This window comes from Magnolia sinica, chromosome 5 (assembly GCF_029962835.1).
Source record: "Magnolia sinica isolate HGM2019 chromosome 5, MsV1, whole genome shotgun sequence".
NCBI lineage: Eukaryota > Viridiplantae > Streptophyta > Magnoliopsida > Magnoliales > Magnoliaceae > Magnolia > Magnolia sinica.
Genome location: NC_080577.1, coordinates 69,273,980 through 69,296,088, shown reverse-complemented (window position 1 = coordinate 69,296,088; position 22,109 = coordinate 69,273,980). Strand labels below are relative to the sequence as shown.

Sequence of the window (22,109 nt, the reverse complement as noted above, 5' to 3'; positions counted from 1 at the left end):
ATCGTCGGTATGTGAAAATTTTCAGTACTATTGTATCACTAATCATAGATTGCATTAAGAAATGGCAGTTTCAATGGACTAATGAAGCTGACAGGAGCTTTGCCAAAATTAAGCGTAGGTTATCTACAACCCTGGTTCTTGTACTTCCCAACTTTGACAAACTGTTCGAAGTCCAATGTGATGCCACTACAAGAAAAATAGGCATTACCGCAGCCAAAACCGCCCCTAAAAGTCTTAAAATCCACCTGTATACGGTCAGGCGGCTACCGCAAAAGGGTGGCGTTGCTGTATCATTTACCAGCGTTCGTCTACTTTTAGCGGTGTTTTTGATAGCCACCGCTAAAAGTTGACATTTACCGGCGCTTATTGTCCTTTAACGGCGCTTCTGCTGATTGCCGCTAAAATATAAAAGCGCCGCTAAAAAGGTATGAAGCGCCGCAAAATCTCTACGAAACGCCGAAAAACTTTAAAAACGCTGCTAAAAATATGAGGAACGCAGGTAAATTTTGCAACAAACGCCGGCATGTAACAATGCTAATGAGAGATTAAAAAATGCCGCTAAAATCTGTTTAAAATGCTAACAAATCATTTACAGTGTAAAAGAAAAAATAATAGAAACAATTAAAAATTCTGCTAAGATGAATCTTCTAAATCAAAAGACCTTTACAAGCTTAAATTAGCATTCAAATACAACCTGTAAATCATTTACAACTAGCCTCATTTACAAAAAATTTACAGATTGAGACACAAGGAAAAGCATGAGGAAAAAAAAAATTCAACGGGTTTCAGCGGCGCCCGAGGTGAGACTTCTCAAATGCACCCCAAGAACCAGAACTCATGCCATATAGAGGACCTTTGTCAGCAGCACCCTGCCATGCATAGAGGTCAAGTAATAAAACAATATGTACACTCATAATCTGAGTTACACTATCTAAAATTAAATTTTCAGTCATAAATATTTCCTGCAAAAACAACCATACTGAATGAAGTCCATATCCATCCCCATATGAAGCAGCAAAGCCCCCCCTCTGTAAGCAATGCTCCACCTTTAGTTACCAATGCAAAGACAAAAGTTTACAAAACAAAATAAAATAACCAAAAAAACAAATTTGATATAAAATAAAAGGAACCAATAAATACCTATAACTAGCAGATGGAGGAGAATAGCTATGGAATTTTTTTATATAAATATGTGGACAGATTTTTCTTCCCTTTTTCTTCAAGGATAAAACTACATCATAAGCATCATAGCATGCAACTCAATATGAGCCTTTTTACAGAAGCATTAACTAGCATGCAACTCAATATGAATGGACCTGAATTCAGCATAAGGAAAGCCATATAGTGGCTTGTACCTGATGAGCAGCTTTGTTCATGCATCCATGTAAGCATTGTAGACCCCTGAGCCTACACTCTATATAGTTACTTCCACTTTGAATAAGCATCTTACAACCAAAGATAAATACATAATACAAGTCAAACATTATGGAAACCCTTCGTTATATTGAAGCAATGAAGATTGGTAAGAAAAATAAAAATAATAATAATAAGCCAAGGGTGTGGGGCCCTTGCTTTTGGCGATCCTTACATGGAGTGGACTTGCCTGATTTTTGGACCGTGGCATCAAGAAGTGGGGAACCACCTAATGGAAAGCTTGGATATTGCACACCTTCTATCCAGGCCTGTGTTGGATTGTAAGAGAGCTGGGTTGCACAAGCTTGAGGCTTTCCGACCTCAATGCATCTATGTAAGCATTCGATACAAGGATAATTAGTGGTTGAGGTCCATTTCTTGGCTCAAGCAATTATGGACAAGCCAAGCACACATGATTGTATATTTTGATGATCTGAAACATCCCTCTGATGGATCCTTATGTATCTGGATAGACTGAAAATTACTTTGGCAATTGCATTTTCATCATCGAAATGGTATCCCTCAAACAGGGTTAAAAACAAAATTGGTTAAAGCTCATCAAATCTATAAGGTGTAAAAACACATAATGATGAAAGAAAAGTTTAAATGGTCAGACTAGCTCTACTTTTATCCAAAGGGGCATCAATGGTATGGTCTTCAACCATACATCCATGTGTGCCCATTCATCGATAGAGAAAGATGGTCCCACAAGTGAGATCCACACAAAACGTTCTTTATTGAGGTAATTCATCCAGCAGTTGGTATGCATGATGTACGACATGTGTTATACATTGTTCTGTCTGAAGGATTACAGAATACTATTTCGATTTTCAGTTTTTACAAGTGAGCCCATTGGTCAGTGACCAAAAATGTCACTAGCAAGATTTGGTATAATAAACAAATTACCAACAAACAAAAAGGACAAAAGGGACAAGAGAAATATGGACCATGCATGTGTGCCAACTCTACACATGTGGATGACCATGGATGCAGGTCCAAGAGTAGCATTCCTTCAGATAAAGTTGTCTAACACCGCTAGTGAAGTACTCCTAAATACAAAGCCTACTACAAGCACATGCATACACTCATAAAGGTAAAGGATTTATAGAACTTCACCTGATCCACATCAAGAGATTTGTCAAAACCCCGTACAAATAAATAAATTATTGCTTTGTATCTATTCTTACGCGAACGCTTCTAGGTCTCTATAAGTAGACAATGGCTAAAGGACTAGCTGGACTTAAACTTCACTGATGATTCCTTGTTTCCTCCTGCTTCCCTGTCAGTTCCAGCCTGCGTTTTCAAAACAGTAGGTTTATGATGCATCTAATATCCAGTATACTTCTAATCAGTTGGAGTATCCAGCTTTGTGTGATGCCTAGAACTAAAAAGAAATAGGGAAAAGAGAGAAAAAGAAAGATAAGGAAAAGAAAAGATTCACACAACCTGCATGTATTCAATATCATGAAACCCACATCACGAAAACCCTAATCATCAAACACCATTTCCATTTCATGTCAAACAAACACATTAGAACTTCATGCGCGGGTGGTTACACTTCTACATATGTTTGTAGGAGGCAGGGTATATAACTGAAGGTGGTGGTTGTATAACCATCTGATGTGATCCCTGAGATGCAAAGACTTACATTTAATAAAAACATGTAAAGGCTCTTTTACAATTAGAAGGAAAAAAAATACATTGCATATAAACAAAGACACAGAATTTTAAAATACAAAGCACTAAATATAGATCAATCCCTATGGGCTAGCTTTGAGGACTTTTTACTGGGTCATGTCTACACTAATGCCTATGGGTGATATGAGATTTATATGGACTATTTGATGCATGATTGACTGGAACTGGAATTGCAATTTTTTTCATCAAACTTAGGACCAAAATAACTTGAAATTCCTATTTTAGTTTAAGCAATGTCTCCATTTTATTTTTACACATGCTTGGTATGTGCAAGTGGTAATGGGCTGGCCGTGCTAGTCATGGGCACATTAACTATCATATAAGTTGGTCATGGACAATGCTTTGGATATTTTTATGAACATGGACCAAGCTTGGGCTAGCTTTGAGGATTTTTTACTAGGATTTGGCAATATGAAGCCTGGTCCCTTGACAGCCTATCCAATAGATCACCACCAGGCCATTCCTTATAGCCCATAGTTCTAACTATGAATTCAAGTGGAAACACCAGCCCACCATGATGGATGGGTGGGAGCTGTAGGTTTGAAGTTTTCTTTCTAGCAATGGCAATGCAAATTTCTTTGTATGCCTATAATAAAGAGCAGTCCCAAAGCAGAAAATGTTGCTAAAGCTATATGCACCATTGCCCAAACCTTATTTACATATGAAAGATCCTAACCTCATTCTATCAACAACAGACAGACTCTGATCTCCCTTTGTGAGTAGCAGGAACTATGGCCTGGGTTCTATCATGCAAATTGTCACATCATTTACCGAGTTATCCACAGATGGATCAGCAGACGTTAGACTCTTCCAGGTCGAAAATGCAGGTTGCTTGGGTGATGGTGGTCTTGCACTTTTGCCTAACATAAGAACAATAGAAGGCATGGTCGGCCGATCAGTTGGGTCCTCTTCGACACACAAGAGCCCCACATGGATGCATCTGTCTACTTCATGGGCCACCTTCGAGTCGCTTATTGATGGATCCATGATCTCCAATCCCCTACCTTCATTCCATAGTTTCCATGCCTACAAGAATCCAAAATCGGATGTCTTTGTCAAGAAAAATTAAAATTTACATGAAACGAAAAGATGGACTGATTGCCCTTTCATGATGAGAGGGACTCTATATGCACAACCAAAATGGAATGGGATAGAAGTCCCACTTTGAATGAGCATAGAGATTTGTGTTGAACATGAATGGATGGGTAGGGACTGTTGGTACACAATGTCGTGTGTAACAACAAGAAACTAGAAGTTGGGACTCAACCAAGGAAATATAAGTCTTGGATGGTACTTACATATCCTAGAAGATTTGACCACTGTTCATTAGGCAAAAATCCAGTGTTCCGCTTCCCGCTTACGATTTCTAATAATAATACTCCAAAGCTAAATACATCGGATTTCTCTGAGAAAAGACCCTGCGCGGCGTACTCCGGTGACATATAGCCCCTATAATCAATCATTCAATTGTAAAATAAAAATAAAGAAGAAAAAAGCTAGCAGTGTTAGAAATTAGTTTCTTTGAACAAAAATTCATCCACATTGCTGTCCATAAATAGTACTTACAATGTCCCCACTACTCTAGCAGTGTTTCCTTGGGTTTGATTTCCACTGAAAATCCTCGCCAAACCAAAGTTTGATATTTTCAGGTTCATTTCACTATCTAAAAGAATGTTGCTGGCCTTTAGATCTCTATGATTGACTCTTAATCTCAAGTACCGGTGAAGATAAAGAAGCCCTTGAGTGATCCATGCCAACTATGTCAAGTGACCTGAATACACACTGGGCCTAACAAAGCTTCCTAACATGAGTTCTTATTACTTAACAACTAAAAAAATTATTTTTGAACTAAAGCCTATTTGTAAAGCAATAAATAAATGTGGAAATAGAAACTGGAGATATTTGCTATAGTAGGGCCCCAAATCTCAATGATTCTGACCCTGTATGATGGACCCCAGTTCTACAAACTGAAAACAGTCTTGGCATTGCATGGTAAATTGTATGATACTTGAAGATGTAAGGGACGGAAAAAAAAAAAAAATCAGGCCATGTTAAGAAGCATAAGAAGAAAAAGAAATCCTAGGAGCCCATAGGCTCTAATACCATGTTAAGAAGCAGGAGAGAATTTGAGAGAAAAAGAGCATATGGGGCTGGAATGTCCAGCCCACTCTTATTTATAATATTAGAAGAAAATGTAAAATTACATATTATGCCTTATATTAAGGAAAAACTAAAGGAAGAGTAAGGGGCAAATAAAGAAAGCATGAAACAAAGATAAAAGGCTGAAAAATTGGGGATAAAGGTCCATAACATATATAAAACCCAGGTGTATTTACCTATGGACATAGTCATCCTTCTAAAAAACTTTCCTCTTTTTTCTCTCTCAATATTCCAAAATGGTTAACAGATGGTCAATTAAAAAAGCACAATTGTCTATATTCAACTAATCTAGGACCTCTTTTATATTCATGGATCTAGGACCTCACAACCTGAAATGATTTTTTATAATGATCCATCCACAGTGGTATAGTTCAGACCAACGGTATGGATTAGTCACCATTTGATATAAAGTAAGGTCTAAAGTGTCAATTTCGTATGAAATTTGGAAACATCACTGGAAAATGTCTACAACACTCCTATGTTAGTTTTGCATCATTTAGAACATGGTGGTGACTCTTCACCGATTGCAACACAAAATGTGCCAACCTGGAGAAGCAATTCCACTCTGCTTACTTCCAGCCTCCTTGAGCTGAAAACCACCAAAATAAAAATCCTCATAGGTCAAAATACTACTGACATCTACAATGACATGATGAACATTTGAATTGCTTGATTTGTCGACCACATAAATTTTTAGAAAGCTACTTCAATCATGCATAGGTGCAACATGCCTTTTGTGTTTGTTTGCAAACTATTAAAATAATCCCAAATCATGTGCGTGTGATCATGTAGATGCTAGATGATAAAAAATCAGATCATAGTAATAAATGAACCTTTTTTGCACGTATCATGTTATGAGACAGCACTAACAAAAAGAAAAGTCACATCGAACCCCTTAGCTATTGAACTGAGCGAGGTGCTCATGTGTGTTTATGTATATGTGAAAGTTCCCATGCAGCCCCATCTTTCTCACCAATTGTGTCACGTGTGTTGAACATCTGACCCATGCAAAAGGTCAAACATAGATCACCTGATCACAAAATAACGTTGGGCAACTCACTAGGCAAGCCACACCGGAAAAATCAATGAAAACCAATGATTTGACTCAATGTATAGGTCTGACAAAGTTCCCATTGACATTTCCATTGAGTTACTTTTCAAAAAGCATAAATAAAAATGTAAGAATGGAAATGTCAATGGGAACTTCAAAAACTCCCATATTGTCTTCTATTCTACTTGAAAATCTCTGTTTTCTCGTGGAAAATTGTTAATGCAACAATCCCTTTGGCCACTATTTAAATATATGGGACTGTTTAGCACCGCAGCCGTACATTTGGCCATTGAGTAAAAAATCCACCCATCAGGCAAGTCACCGCGTATGAGAACAACAGGTAGTTCAATATAGCCATTGAGTTATGTCCCATTTGGTTAATAGATGGTCGATTAAAAAAGCACAACTGTCTATATTCAACTAATCTAGGACCTCTTTTATATTCATGGATCTAGGACCTCACAACCTAAAATGATTTTTGATAATGATCCATCCACATTGGTATAGTTCAGACCAACGGTGTGGATTCATCACCATTTGATATAAAGTAAGGTCTAAGCAAGCAAAAGGATCATGTGCCCAATGACCAAACAGTTCTCACATTAACAACAAAGCATAAGAATGAATGATCCCTGTGATAGGTAAATCACAAAGATAAGTAGCAACCTAACACAAAATCCAGCAGCAACATACTCCACTTATAGCAAAAACGACAACAAAAGAAAAGCAAAATGCAGGTTATAAAAAAGAAACATTTAAAAATCCCATCTTCAAAAGATTGCTCCTGCAGGGGCAGGCGGCATAGTGCTATCACAGCGGCATATGATGACCACATTGAAGCATAAAGTAGCAGACGACCATCATTATCTCCCCCAAATGACTCATAGAAGGGGGAAAAAAAAGAATCATAGATTCAGCAGAAAACTGCTACTCAGCAGAACAAAATATTTATTAACTTCAAGACAAACAGACCCTAAGAGCTCCACCAGACCTTTTTTATCTGGAAAAAGGTATCCCCCCATCAATTCTTGGGGAAGTAACACCACGAAAATTCTAAGTGATGTCTAGCAACTACTAAATTTCAAGTTTTCAATTCAATACAGGCTTAGAGCAAGGCAATGAGCCTGGAAGAATGAATATCATGTCAGAACAATGAGATATGCACTTGGTCAAAAAAAAAAAAAGGGCTGAAAGCCTGCCACCATAATGCATTAGAAAACAGTTGCACACAACGTTAGCCAACAATTGGACACTACAAATGGTTGTGTGATAGTGTTCCCCAGTGGAGGTCAACAGAAAACATCTTAGGAATTAAGGAACCATACATAACTAAATGTCTAAAAGCTTCCATGTACAAGCATGTATCAGAGTAAGATTGCCATGTGGATACAATGAATGCCAACCCAACCTGCCCTGAATATATAGCTCTCAATTTATTGAGAAAACTGACAAAATGGCGTTCCACGTGGAAATACAGAGTTGACAACAGCAGATTCAACAATGCCAATAGTCAAGCAGCTGAAAGGTATCAACAAAGTGACATGCACATGCCAAAATGTCAAAGCCAAGAGACCTAGATATTCAAAGATAAATGACCATTTGATATGAAGTAAGGTCTAAACAAGAAGAAAAAGAGAAAAAGAGAAAAGGAGAAAAAAAAGAAAAAGAAGAGAAGATCTAACAACTGATATGGACAATATTTGTCTATTTACAAGGTGAGAGTGTTTGGCCTACTATTTTTATGGTTTTATGAGAAATGGATGGATCCTCGAGCTCTTGTTGGAATACTAATAAACATGTCTAGGCAACAAAATAAAACTAATGGTTTTCTCTACTGCTCTGTCTAAAGCTGTAACTTCACATTGCGATCATTTGCTACCTTAAGTCAAGAGTGTAGCTATTAAAGGGCTATCACTCAGGTGCTTCTCATATTATAATGCATTACTGCCTAATGGTTTTCTCTACTGCTCTTTGTCTAAAGTTGTAACTTCGCTTTGTGATCATTTGCTACCTCAAGTCAAGTTTATAGCTACCAAGTGCTATCGCTCAGCTACTTCTCATATTATAACGCATTATTGCCTGAAGGGAAGCAGCAACATTGTCGACCTAGTTGCGCTTGCTAGATTGAGATGTTCAAGGTGTGGGGACATTGACAGTATTGTAAGAATTTATTTATTTTTATTCAGGAGAACTTTTGTAAGCTAAACAGGTGGCTAACAGCACAGGAAAAAAACAGAGATTGTTTCCATTTTATCTGAGATACACCTTTCTATTGGGAAAAATGATAGTAATGGATAGCAGCGGTGTTTGTGTCATAGTAGTAATAGATAGCATATTCAATGAAGGGAAAATACCCAATCCACCTACATATATTTGGCACATGTATTGATAATCTAAGCCATTCATTCATCTTAAGGTCCACCAATCGACCATTTACCAATCATCATCCTGATCAGATAATCCTAGCCACTAACTACAGTTTAGTGATTTTATACACTACTTTTTCATGTGGTTAGAATTGTGTGGTCAGTGTAATTTTCAGCCTATGATCCATTCCCGTTTGTCCACAATAAACCAACAGTTCGGTTCATCAAACACATGCCATGTATGCAGTAAAATGAGAGGAATGGACTGGATCTTCTTAAAAAATCAAGCAAAAAACAGACCCAAAAATCAAAATGCCAAGAACCCATTTCTCAAGACAGAAAATTCAAAGGACCCATCAAATAAATAAATAAATAAATAAAAGAAGAAGAAGAAATCCTATCCATATATTCCAAAACATAGATACAGATCAAATGGTGGAAAAAAAAAACAGAGCAATGTACCGGTACTATTGACAACTCCAATGGTTGAGACAGCAGCAGCTATGGCTTCTCGAGCTATGGCTTCCGTGGATTAGGCGATACAGAGAGAGAGAGAGAGAGAGAGAGAGGCGTGTTACGACGAGGAGGGCACGGCCGAGAGATCAGCATACTTCCTCTTGTGGGCCTTCTCGGACTGTGGCATGTTCCAGCGAGAAGGACGGCAACGGCCGATAGATTAGCATCTTCAATCAGCAATGGAAATGGAAGCCAGGTCAAGAGAGGCTGGAGTGGAAAATGGAGATCGAGAGATGTTGGAGAGAGAGAGAGAGAGAGGACTTTCGGTAGGATATTGCAGGGAGGAGAGAAAATGGGAGATGGGTTTTGGTAGAAAAGAGGTGGGAGAAGAAGAAGCGCAGTGGATTTGGGATAGGGCTTTGGAAATTTGGGGATAGGGCGTCGCGCGGGATATTGCTGAAAATTTGGGGTTATTTATTTATTTATTTCAAATCTGTGGCGGTGGGTCATTTCGTACACAGGCGGCTACATAAAAACACCCCTCTTTTCATCTACAGGGGCGGTTTGTTGTGGCCGCCTGTGCTAAAAATGCCCCTAATAGCTATATTTTTTGTAGTATGCCTCATATGTCGGGATTGGGGGAGTTTTGTCTCAAGAAGGTAAGCCGATAGCCTTCTACAGTGAGAAACTTAGCGATGCACGCAAGAAGTGGTCTACATATGAGATCGAGTTGTACGCGGTGGTCCATGCACTATGACACTGGCGACATTATTTGATTCAAAGGGAATTCATACCTTACACGGACCATCAAGCTCTTAAATTCATTAATGGCCAAGCTAACATTAACCGTGTGCATGCTAGATGGATCTCGTTTTTGCAGAGATTCATATTTGTGCTAAAACATAAGTCTAGGCAACAAAACAAAGTAGCTGATGCGCTGAGTCGCCGTGCAACTTTGTTAGTCACTATGAGTAATGAGGTTGTCGAGTTCGAGCGCCTCAAGGACATATATGCTGACGACGACGAATTTAAGGACGCATGGGTTAGATGCAAAGAAGGCCACCCCGGCGACTTACATATGCAAGGCGGGTTCCTTTTCAAGGGGAATCAACTGTGCATCCCCAAAAGTTTGTTAAGGGAACAAATAATCCAAGAGCTACATGGAGGTGGCCTTAATGGACACCTTGGGCAAGGTAAGAGGCGAGCTCTTATGAAAGAGCGGTATTACTGGCTACAATTAGTACATAATGTGGGGAAGGCAGTTCAACGTTGTTATATTTGTCAAACCTCAAAGGGGCAATCTCATAATACGGGCCTCTACACTACATTACTCGTGCCTGACGACCCTTGGGAGGATTTATCTATGGACTTCGTGCTTGGTCTCCCACGAACGCAATGCGGCATGGATTCGGTGTTCGCGATAGTAGATCGTTTCTCTAAGATGACGCACTTTTTTCCATGCAAGAAGATTCTCAATGCAATACACGCGGCGAATCTATTATTCAGAGAAGTTGTGCGGTTACACGGGGTTCCCAAGACCATTACTTCTGACCGTGACACGAAGTTCATAAGCCACTTTTGGCGGACTTTGTGGACTCGATTTGATACACGACTTTAGTTCAATAGCGCCTACCACCCACAAACTGATGGGCAAACTGAGGTTGTGAATCGTACGTTGGGAAACCTCCTTCGATGTATTTCAGGAGAAAAATCGAAGCAGTGGGATTTGGCCTTGTCTCAAGCGGAGTTTGCATTCAACAACATGATGAACCGCTCGACGAGTACCTCGCCACACACTAAACTTGGTCCCTCTGCCCAAGTTCCCAGGCATAAGCATTGTAGCAGAATATATGGCAGACAGGATCATTGGCATTCATGCGGAGGTACAAACCAAGCTTCATGCCTAAAACGAAAAGTACAAGGAGCAAGCGGATAAGCATCGGCGACAAAAGGTGTTCGAGGTGGGCGACCAAGTAATAGTCCATCTGCACAAAGAAAGATTTTCGACCGGAACATACAACAAGTTGAAGAATAAAAACATTGGACCGGTACCAATCATCCGAAAGATCAATGACAACGCTTATGTTGTTGATCTTCCAAATGACATGGCGATCTCACGGAACTTTCAACGTCGCAGACCTGACCGAGTATCATGAACCAGAGCAAGACGAGAACTCGAGGACGGGTTCTTTTGAAGTGGAGGAGATTGATGTAGAGTGGATCACAAACAATTACATGGCCAAGATGGATCAGAAAAGGCCCGGTAGATGACAGAAGCAATCTAGACCATCGAACCTTAGATCGAGCGTATCTCGCAATCCAGAATGAGTTATCAGACGTAAAATATATGATTTTGGGGTAGAACGGGCTACTCTAGCCAACCAACCCCACTGCGCCAAGTTGCACAAGGCGGATTTGTGAAATACCCCTGGATCGATGGTCACTTCCCTATTTTAATTCCACTTTTACTATAAATAGTAAGTTTTAGTTTGATTATAACTCTTCATCCGTTGGGCTTTAGGAGTTACGCCCAACATGAAAAGAGCTTAGAATAATTAGGAGAACGGTTTGGTGAAGCCAAATAAGACACTTACTATTTTTGGCCGAAAACCTTGCGCACTAGCAGACATCACGACCGTCTATAAATATTAAGTTATTATTTATAGTAAGTTGCGAATTCTACGAGTTTTAGTTGTAGTTTGATTCTGATTTCTTTCTCATTGCTTAGTACCCCTATTTAAAGGGTTGTGAACTCGTTTTTATTCATTAATCAATCAATTTCAAATTTATTAGAATTTATTTCTATTTTCTTGCTTTCTCTCATCGTGGATTCAAGGAATCTAGAGAAGTTCCATGGATTTGGAATAGTCATCCTATTGAGGAAGACGGTGCTTGACCTCACATCCTTCCCTACTTCAGCATGCTATGGATATCCATATGGTCCCATTCCAAAAAATCAGTTCGGTCCAGTTATCATGCGGGGGCTATACAAATGGATTGTCCATATGATCAATGGCGCACAATCAAAGTACACCCAACTAATGGGATGGATTTAATCTGGGGCCGGAGCATGATGGCGTTGGGTCCCACTTTGTTTGTGGCTCGGATCTACCACAAGATTTCCCAGTCTCACTACAAGAAAACTGGCCTTTCCCGGCGGTCGGGCAACTGCTGGTAAAGGCTCCGTCGGTAGAGGGTTTACAGGCAGCCATCAGCTTTTACCAGCGGTTTTGTGGGACGACCCTAAATCGTCAGTTTTTACCAAATTATCATGGTCTATAGCTACGGTTAAAATCCGTAGCTAAATACCTACTGCTACGGTTACCAATTGTAGTATGAACATGCTATTGAAAATTCATAGAGAGCCATTTCTTCCGTAACAAAATGGACAGACAGAGTAACAAATTCATGTTAATCCTGGAAGAACTGTTGTGTATCTAAGAATCCCTTCTAAACAGGAGAGCAAAAAAAAAAAAAAAAAACCAAAACCAACTTCAGAAAATGAAAAAGAAGAAGAAATAGCTGTGGGTCCTACTCATAGACAGATTCTGGTCCAGAATCTGGGGTTCACAAACAACTTTGGCATCCTCAATGCTGCAGCCTCTTCTATCTTCCTGGCCAAAGGTTCTCCAATATTTAGTAATTTAAACGCAGGAATTATTTGAACTTTGCCTGAGACAGATTCTTTCTTCTTTTTTTTCTCTTTTCTTTTTTTTAATATAAAAGAAAAGAAGACAAAAAAGAAGAATAAAATGGATGAGAGAATAAACTAATAAACTAAATTCCATGAGACAATTACATATACAAAGATGTTAAAGAATTGCAATATAAGAAAATAACATAAACAGTTAGGTAATAAACTAATATATAATTAAACAGGTGGCACTAATGACATTAATTTTTTATGAGGAACCTTTATCTTTCATATGATAACGATTTTCTGGGAGATTCTGGTTGAAACTATGCATGAAAATAAGTTTCGTCTCTACACCTAGAAAATTTAGACCAACCACAATTTCAGCTAACATATTTTTTTCTTATTTAGAAATAAAGTTTCAATCTTCAGTATAGCTCCAGGAGTTACAACCAACAGATGTACTAGAAAGAGCTCTCAAATGCACCACCTCCACAAGTTTTTGAGGTTTTTTGCCTGTAAATGGAGAGCCTGTAAATGAAATCACAGCTTTTTGCCTGAAAATCAAATGGGGCTGAAAACTGCAAATGATTCACAGCCTGTTTTAATTAGACTAAAAAATTAAACATAAGATTACTAAACTTAAAAATAAATCTCTTAGTTGTATCCAGGAGTGCTGGACACCAAGGCAGACATGCGTCAACACTTGACATAGCTTAATTTCAAAAGAAGTGCCATGTCTTTGTTACATAGGTTTGGATGCATCCCTTGTTCTTTACATAAGTTTGGAACTTTGGATGCATCCCTTGTTCTTTCACCACATATCATTTTGAATTTATTAAAATGATAAATTTATTAAAATCATAGGAAATACAAGCTTTTCCATAATTTCAATTTCTGTACCACAAACATTAGTCTTTTAAGAGAAATACAAGCTAAGTTTGCAAAAAATATGGTAAAGCTAAGCTTTTATCAAATTATGGAAAAATGGTAATTAATAATCTAGGAGCAATTAACCATCATTCGAGCCTTAAATGACTTTGCCTTAGCTTCCACTGCTTTCACACCTCCAGAAACAACATAGTTACCCTACCATTATGGAATGAATTTAATGTCAAATATTAAGAAATAAAGAAAGGCTTCATAAATTGGATAAAAGAAAATACTCAATGACAATCTTACTGGACAGAGGAAGTTTGCAATTTGATCTTTATTTTTCTCATCTACTTCTTCATTAGCTGCATCGCATAGCAGCTGGACCTTTTCTGAATCTAGTTCTATGACACCAACCATAGTACTGTTAGCAGCATCTGCAACTTCCTGAAGAAATTGAAGAAGTATCATTGACTAGAAAAATGTCTATAATCTATCAATACCAGGTTTTGCAAAGAGAAACTATTGATCATCTACCTAAGCAATGGAAAGAGAAACTACCCATTGAGCCAGCTTAGATGCCCACCTACACGGCTTCTCCTCTGACCTTGACCAGCCTGAGTCCATCCTCGAAACCTGTAATGCAGAACATCTAATCCAAGATATCCAAAACCCATTTGACTCTCACATCATTTCCACACACAAATAGAACAGGTCCAGTCATTACCAAGTCAGAACCAATACCAAGCATTAAAACCTCAAATTGTGCTAATCCCATTACCAGGAGCAGTTCAGAGAGAGAAATGACTTTTGGTTTATTAGTAAGAAATGAGAAAAATAGATATGCAAAATTGCAACCCCTGGAGTTCAGGCATGCACATTCTTTCTTCTAGCAAATCCTGAGCAAGAAACACACGGCGAGGTACTCATTGCATCTGCAACAGAACATTTTAGTAGATCTTCATAAAGATCGGCTGATCGCTGAATTTCAGGCACATCAGCCCAGTACTCTAGGATCAGTAGTGCATATTCACAACACCTGCAGTAGCATAAAAATTAAAATTAAAAAAGAGGAAGGCTCTAAGAACTGTGGAGAGGTTACTGCCACTAGAAGAAAATTTTTAAGGATATTCAGGTACTACCAAGTGCGCTTGCATTTGGTTGGACAGCTACCATGAATAAAATTTCTTATTGGCAACCTTCTCAGTGGTGGCTTTTGTTTTGAGTACAGGTGAGTATCATGTTGTGTTGTAGAAGAGACCACATATCATTTATTCCTCAGCCCACTGGATTGATTTAGCATTCTTTCATTGAGTATCATGGTATCTAAGATATGTTGACAATCTGATCTAGCTGGCCTTTTCAGTTAAAACTTAAATGACAAAATTTGTAGACGCTGTCTGCAGCAATCTGATGGGAATACTGAAAGTAAGGAATAACAGTACTTCTAGAAACAGGGTGAAAATATTGGCATTGGCATGGTGAGCCAGCAGACGAAGGACCTCTAATTGCGTTGGCATACAAGTAACTCAGATTAATATGTCTAACTTGTCAGCACCAACTTAGATGCATCATAATCCGAAAATTACCTTGATTTGATTACCTAACTAGCCAATTGGTGGACAAGTATCAGATGGTTAAAATTGAAAAAAAATAAAAATAAAATAAAATAAAATAAAATTTAAAAATCCAACAGTTCAACAAATAAGTTTCCACAAATCAAGGTTAAGATTGTTGAACCAATCTGATTTTCAAATTATATCCTCTATCTATAATGGACCCCACAATTTGAATGGCATAATGAGATAATGCATGTCGCATTTACAGATCTTTATCTTTTAGTGTCTGTGTATCATGCATCAAACTCTACCAAAGTATGAAGCCCACTGTAGAAGCTTCAAACATCAGAACACTGATCCCACGGTGCCCGTGAGGGCCATAAGAGTGATGAGCCCTCACTGCATCATAAGAGCTAAAATATTCAAGAAGCTCTTGATTTCCCATGCCTAGACACTGCAATTTGTGTCCAAACATAAAAGAATGTGCCCGGGGTTCAGGTAAAATAATATTAAGCCGCAATTTACAAGACGATCTTGAAATGCTTGAAGCATCTCTACTGCCATTTTCTGTTCTCCAAGCCCAAACTTCCCAAATCTGAAAAAGAGATGTCAGAACTCTTCCATTTGGAAAATAGAGTCTAAATCAGTTGGAATTCAGATCATCATTATAAAATAAAATAAAAATAGGTATGCGCCTGATTGTTTGTGTAGACAAGGGCTTGCACCTTGAACATGCAGGCCATGTTGGCACATACGCATGGCAGTCGTGTATAAGAATTCAATTAAAATAAAATCCATCCTTATTCCTATCTTCTCTCAACACAATCAAAATCAGAAACTAAAGCAACCCAGATCAAGAAATACAATCCTCATCATTGAAGTTAACCACCAATACAAATTCCTTCCAATCGAATAAAAACATATCAAAAAAGAAAAGCCCAAGTAAATATCATTTGATATAAACACTAAAAATCACCATTTAAACACACCCTTCTCCTTGTACTTCTAGTAACACAACAAGACACTAGCATATCAGTATTTAATCGCCATGAAAGCTTCTCTACCGCATACATGGCCTACATCTCACACAGCCAAGCACCTAATTAGTAAGTTTTTGGTCTAATTGAGGATACAACTAGAAGAATTATAATCTGACGTCGAGGTGTGATCTAGCGGAATCAGAAATGTAGCAAGCAACTCATTACTATAGAGTGTGCAAAAGAAGCATTCAAAACAGGATGATGGAGATCCAACCATAAACTATGAATGAAGCCTATTAGATTGTGATCAGGGTATCCCAAATCGGTTACGTATCGGCCGTAACGGCCGATACGTAACGGTAACGGTGGGACCCGTTACGCGATACGGGATCGAAACGGCCGTTATGGATTTCTGTGACCGTAATGGCCGTTACGGGCCATAACGGCCGTTACAGACCCGTAACGGCTGTTACGGGCCCTGAAAAAAAACAATAAAAAAAAAAAAACCTTACCGTTTTTTCCTTTCTTTTCTTCTTCTTTTTCTCTTTCTTCTTCTTCTTCTTCTTCTTCTTCTTCTCGAGCAGCTGCGGCTACGGCTGCGCCCGGCTGCGGCTGCGGCTGCTTCCTGCTCTTCTTCTTCTTCTTCCTCTCTCTCTCTCACTCTCTCTCTCGCTCTCTCAATCTCTTCTTTCCCCCTTTCCCTCTTTTTTTCTTTTCTTTCTTTCCCTCGTTTTTTTCTTTTCGTTTCCCTCTCTCCATTTTTTTTTTAATTTGCAACTGTTGTAGGTACGTGTCACGCAAAGACGAGCGCTGACACTCCTCGAGCTCCGAGTTGTACGAACGGTTCAAAGGAGATCAAAGTTATATGGGCTCCACAGTGATGTATTTATTACATCTACGCCGTTCACCTATTTTCAGAGATCATTTTAGAGCACCCGCCAAAAAAATGAATTATATCCAGAGATCATCTGGACCACACCAAAAATAGCAGCAGCGATAATGATTTTCACGGTTAAATAATTTGTAGGCGCACGGTAACGTTTATTTTCCATCCAATCCGATCAGACCCGAGTAGGCCCCACCATAATATATATATTTTATCCATATCGTCCATCCATTTTGCCACGTCATTTTAAGTCAGAATTCAAAAAATTAGTAATATCCAAATCTCAGGTGGACCACACCATAGGAAATAGTGATTATAGAATGCTCACCATTAAAAATTTCCTAAAGTCCATTGTAATGTTTATTTTCAATCTAACCTATTAATTGGGTCATATTGATGTGGATGAAGGGAAAACACACATCTCAGCTTGATCTAAAACTTTTCTAGCCCCAATAAATTTTTAACGGTGAATGTTTAATTATTATTGTTTCTTACGGTGCAATCCACTTGAGCTTTGGATGTGCCTCATTTTTGGGCTCATGCCCTAAAATTATTTGGCAAAATGGATGTATGGTGTAGATATAACACATTCATCACGGGTGAGGCCCAAAAAACTTTGACATGTGTGCTGCACTTTACATCCGAGTCCCTCCTAATTCAAGCCTTAAAAAATTGTACACGAGACATATATTAACTTGAAATTTGACAATTAAATTATGGACTGCAATTGCTAACTCACAATGCCAAAATCAAATTATTTGAATAGTTTTAATTGTTAATTTGTGAACTTTTATTTTTTAAAATAGGGCCTTTTGATTTTATTATATTTTTTTATGATTCACTATCCAATAAATGTCCACCAATTTATAAGTGGGATAATGACAATAAATGGTATGAATTTGAGGCTGATTTGGAGAATAAATTGGTCCTCCAAGTCAGCCCCAAATTGGCAACGCCATCTATCTGAATTTAATTTCATTTTTTTAAAGAACTATTGGGAGAAATGATATCAAGATGTTAAGTATATAAATTACGTATTTAAAAAATTAAATATATGAATTTTGTAGTCATATTCAAGTTACCTGGTTAAAAAATTAATCAGACAGTCCGATACAACTTCTCACCAAAGAGTGGACCATTACACCACCATAAATATGTTCCAATTTATAAATGAATGCATATTTGGAATGCTTAGAATATTCTGGATTTAATCCATATTTTTTCATATTTTTTTGGCAAAAAAAAAAATTTGCGCCGTTACGGGCCGTTACGCCCCCGTATCCGTATCGGTTTTAAAGGGCACCGTTACGCCAACCGATACCGATACGGGACACCTTGATTGTGATGCACGTGCAGGAGCAGCACATATGGATGACAATTGATTAATCTAATGGCTGAGAGTCCCAGGTCTTATGAATTGTTTGAGCGATATCCATATTAACGAATTCGAGAAGGAGAGGTTCACCCGCTCCATGACAAAAAGCGAGTATTTGCATTTAATCCATTTGGATACCACCAAATAAGTTACTTTTTCTACTTACAACAGTAGATAAGTGACTTATTTCAGATAAATAAGTTTGGTTTATGATTAGTTATAAATAACTTTTTTACTTAAAAGTACTTAATCACTTCAGTTAATTTTTTTAGCTTTTTTACTTTTAATAAGTTGATGAAGAGAGACATTAGGAGAGCCAAAAGAGAGGAGATGCTGGTAAATATATTGTTTGCCAAACATGCTTATCTTCTAAATAAGTAGAAACTAAGATAAGCTACTTGTGGAATAAGTAGCTTATCTTAAGCAACTTACAATTCAAACAGGCACTAAGAGTAGAAGAAAAAATAGGAAAGACTGGAGCTGGTGCATTACCTGAGACATTCATAATAGAAACAAGGGATCAAAAGAGTTTTGTTGAACTAATAACATGGCTTCTTGACTGAGTACGAGTCAGCTTGGATGGGTCGCATCTGACTTTGACAAGTTGGCAATCCATGACTAATGCACTATTAGGGGAAGGTCGCCAATCCGATGCAAACACAACTTTGAATACAAAATCCTTAGGCCCTGTTTGGTTGCCACTCGAAATGAGCTCAGGTCCTTTTTTTTTTTTTCAACAGAAATCATGTATTAGAGATTGAAATGATTAAAATCTTTGATAACCCATAACTAAAATAAGATGAAATTATCTTTAAGTTGCTACAAAGGGCCTAGATTGGTGGCCATAAATTAGATTTTAAGATCAATTTCAAGCCATGCTACATCAAGTGGCTTGTGATTCTAGATGGTTTGGATCTTGCATGGCTAGGCCTGTCCAAGGGGTGGCCCTGCTTCAGACCATGCTTGGACCTGTCATGTATGGCCCAATCAGCTCTCGGGTCAGGCCTGGTCTTAGGTTATTTTAGCCTGGCCCCACTTGGTATGTATGTGTTCTATTCAACAAACATTCAAGTCCAATCTGATTAAGGGATGTATTAGGTCAGTCAGGCCTTGTTTGGCATCAGACAAGGCCTAGCCCATATGGCATCAGACAAGGCCTAGCCCATATGTGGCCATGGCCACCCCTGGCTTGTTTAGCACATCACCTGACTTTAGTATTTAAGGCACTGGTAACATGTGGACATATCCATAAAATGTGCCACCCCACATTATCCTGGGGCCCAAAAATCAGCTCATGTGGGTCATAAGGGAGGGAGATTTTTGGGGCAAGACAAAAATCAGGTTGTACTACATCTCACCTTGTTCCCTGTGTTGTGGCCCACTAGAGTTTTGGATGGAGTTGATTTTTTAGCACCGTAGATAATTTGAGGGGACACATCTGATGTACAGGTTGGATGTGATATACACACCACATAGGCCCCACATTACACTTAAGTAATTCCATAATTAAGCCATTAGTGGCTAAGTAGTCAATTGTCCAAAGTCAGTGAAGTGTTATTGCGTGGAATTAAAACAAAAAATGAGCATAGAATGTCCAAAAAATGCTATCGGAATATTACAATTTAGAAATACAAGGCTAGTTAGGATCCTCAGTTGGACTGATGCATGGCTTCAATTAGCAACAACCATTAACAATAAACATCCTTTTCAGGCATTTTATCGAATGAGTAGAGGGCAGATATAGAAACAGACTATTTCCACTAATGACAAACCCGATCTCACCATGGCACAAGTACTAATTGCACACTAAGGCATAAACCTATTTGGTTGGTTAACTGTTTAGGCCCCACTATGCCTTTCTTATGATTGTAGTGTCGTCATGGGTCGACTGGACTTTTATCATAGTTTTAAACTTAGAGCGGTGTTATCCTTATTCTTTATTTTCAGATGTCTTTGAGGTAAGCAGTCCCATCTTAATGTCCAAGATCACAAAAACCATTTAGACATATCAATACTATCAAATATCTTTAAAATTTATTACTCTAAACCCACATACATTAGAGACTTCATAACTTAAGGCCACATTCTGGATTAGCGAATTAAGGCCACATTTGTGTAAATTCGGTGTAACAGTACCATATATTCCTTGTGATCATTAATCACATTTATATAAAATCTTCAAGCGGTAGCTACTACAGCCGAAGTTCGAATTCCAATGCTGAAAGCTCAAAATAACACAGAAAAATGCCCCAAATCTAGATATCTTCACTAGCATTCCTTCAAAATACACCGCCGTAACAAGACAAAGGAAGAACAGAGGAACATACCTTTAAAAGAAGCAACGAGAGATCAGAAATCTGCAAGCATTTCCTCCAAAGAACTACATAAGGATGCTGCAGGTCCGCCATTAAAGCCGCAGAGAGCTTCGCTACACAGAAACTCCTTAAATCTCTAAGTTTCTCTCACAAATTCCAATTTCAAACCTCTGGATTCTCCATTTCGGCCAAAACCAATGCAAAAGGAACTCAAAATCTGCAGATTTCTCCCAAATTCCCCTGTAACTCTTCTCGTAATCGAACGACAGAGCTTTCGCTCAACCACTGGAACTCGATTCAGCTGAAATCGAACCAGAGAGCTCGGAATAGCGACAGTTACATCAAGAATCCATATCGGTTGATGGGTTAGGGTTTGGAATAGAAAGTAGAACAGACATGATACTCTGTTTGTGATGGTGGTGCGTCAGGCGACTGCGAAAGTTTGGAGAAGAGGAGGGCTAGGGTTTGGAGATAGCAACGATCAGGGGTTTGGAGAAAAGAGGGTTAGGGTTTGGAAAAGGAGAGCTTTTGAAACTTTTTATTATGAGAGAGAGAGGGAGACAGCGTAAGCGCTTATTTCGCCGGCCATGGGTAAAAATGGGTCGGGAATTCCCACCTTTCTTGTAGTGACTCTACGGTATCTCATCGCGCGTATCGCCCAGTGTCTCTTTTTGACTGGTTCAGTTGATCTTTCTATTTCGGAGACGTTCAGTTGTATGGAATTTTCACCTACAACTATTCGATTGCGTGGGGAGAAAAACAGAATGGTTGGTCCATCCATCAGACGGCTATTCGATTGAAACCCATGATCAGCCGATGGTTGGGTTCAATGTTTGCCTGTGGACCACCTGATGAGTGGATTGGTCCAAATTTCCTCCGGGCTTTCTTCATGCTATGGCCCTCCTTTCACGGCTGATATGTTCTACTGAAGTGACACATCAGCAGAAGATGGAAACGTGGCATGTGAAATTTTTATACAGCATTGCATGCGTACAACATTCTCTTTTTGCATGTAGTATGTACCTGCCATGTTGCATGTGATTCCCGCGCACAAAGAAGGCCTTTTAGAGTGGAGACCCTTCATCTCAGCAACCATGTGTGATAAATCTAGACCATGAGTAGTGTGCATAATGAGCCACACACATACGGTGAATTTGGAATCAAAGAACCAAAATTTTTCTTCTTGTGTTTCTCGAGGGTATGCCGAGTGTAAACTAGCTGATGAACCGCCTAGATCTCTGATATACGTGCCATCCAAGTGTTGGGAACTGGGCTTGCATGGTGGCTCTGACGTGGGCCCAATTCTATCTAAACCCCACATCAGATTTGGGGTTGCAAGTCCT

General features: G+C 38.7%; 2 protein-coding genes across 14 annotated transcripts; both read right to left on the bottom strand.

The window, feature by feature from the left end:
* Positions 1-553: 553 nt before the first annotated feature.
* Positions 554-9,755, bottom strand: LOC131246128 (G-type lectin S-receptor-like serine/threonine-protein kinase At4g03230). 9 transcript variants are annotated; one of them, XR_009171192.1, is made up of 4 exons: positions 9,151-9,755; positions 5,818-5,860; positions 1,356-1,743; positions 1,157-1,231 (listed from the first exon to the last, which is right to left on the bottom strand). XR_009171192.1 is itself a non-coding variant. In XM_058246014.1 (4 exons), exons 2-4 carry the CDS (start codon positions 4,764-4,766, stop codon positions 3,841-3,843), a joined length of 537 nt encoding a protein of 178 aa, XP_058101997.1. In that variant the 5' UTR covers positions 4,767-4,899; positions 9,151-9,755; the 3' UTR covers positions 3,584-3,840. The 9 variants fall into 9 exon arrangements, 1 of the variants encoding a protein (XP_058101997.1); XR_009171190.1 differs by lacking the exons at positions 5,818-5,860; positions 9,151-9,755 and adding exons at positions 4,410-4,529; positions 4,678-5,807; XR_009171189.1 differs by lacking the exons at positions 5,818-5,860; positions 9,151-9,755 and adding exons at positions 2,530-2,706; positions 4,410-4,543.
* Positions 9,756-13,741: 3,986 nt separating this feature from the next.
* LOC131246126 (uncharacterized) lies at positions 13,742-21,279 on the bottom strand. Of its 5 annotated transcripts, none has more exons than XR_009171188.1 (4): positions 20,779-21,279; positions 14,189-14,690; positions 13,961-14,098; positions 13,742-13,867 (listed from the first exon to the last, which is right to left on the bottom strand). XR_009171188.1 is itself a non-coding variant. In XM_058246013.1 (4 exons), the coding sequence occupies exons 2-4, from the start codon at positions 14,276-14,278 to the stop codon at positions 13,781-13,783; spliced, it is 291 nt and encodes a 96-aa protein (XP_058101996.1). In that variant the 5' UTR covers positions 14,279-14,690; positions 20,779-21,274; the 3' UTR covers positions 13,742-13,780. The 5 variants fall into 5 exon arrangements, 3 of the variants coding, with proteins under 3 accessions (XP_058101996.1, XP_058101995.1, XP_058101994.1); XR_009171187.1 differs by having other exon boundaries at positions 14,238-14,690; positions 20,779-21,276; XM_058246013.1 differs by having other exon boundaries at positions 14,213-14,690; positions 20,779-21,274.
* Between the last annotated feature and the right edge of the window lie 830 nt (positions 21,280-22,109).

Excerpts from the sequence above, each read along its gene's own strand:
- LOC131246128 (XM_058246014.1), bottom strand. The coding sequence starts at position 4,766 with ATGAACCTGAAAATATCAAACTTTGGTTTGGCGAGGATTTTCAGTGGA. Across the intron at positions 4,561-4,677 it reads GCTAGAGTAGTGGGGACATT|GGGCTATATGTCACCGGAGT; the intron begins GTAAGTACTATT and ends GATTGATTATAG. Across the intron at positions 4,138-4,409 it reads GGTCAAATCTTCTAGGATAT|GCATGGAAACTATGGAATGA; the intron begins GTAAGTACCATC and ends GGATTCTTGTAG.
- LOC131246126 (XM_058246012.1), bottom strand. The coding sequence starts at position 14,328 with ATGGGTTTTGGATATCTTGGATTAGATGTTCTGCATTACAGGTTTCGA. Across the intron at positions 14,099-14,241 it reads AAGGTCAGAGGAGAAGCCGT|GAAGTTGCAGATGCTGCTAA; the intron begins GTAGGTGGGCAT and ends CAATTTCTTCAG. Across the intron at positions 13,868-13,960 it reads TTGCAAACTTCCTCTGTCCA|GGTAACTATGTTGTTTCTGG; the intron begins GTAAGATTGTCA and ends CCATAATGGTAG.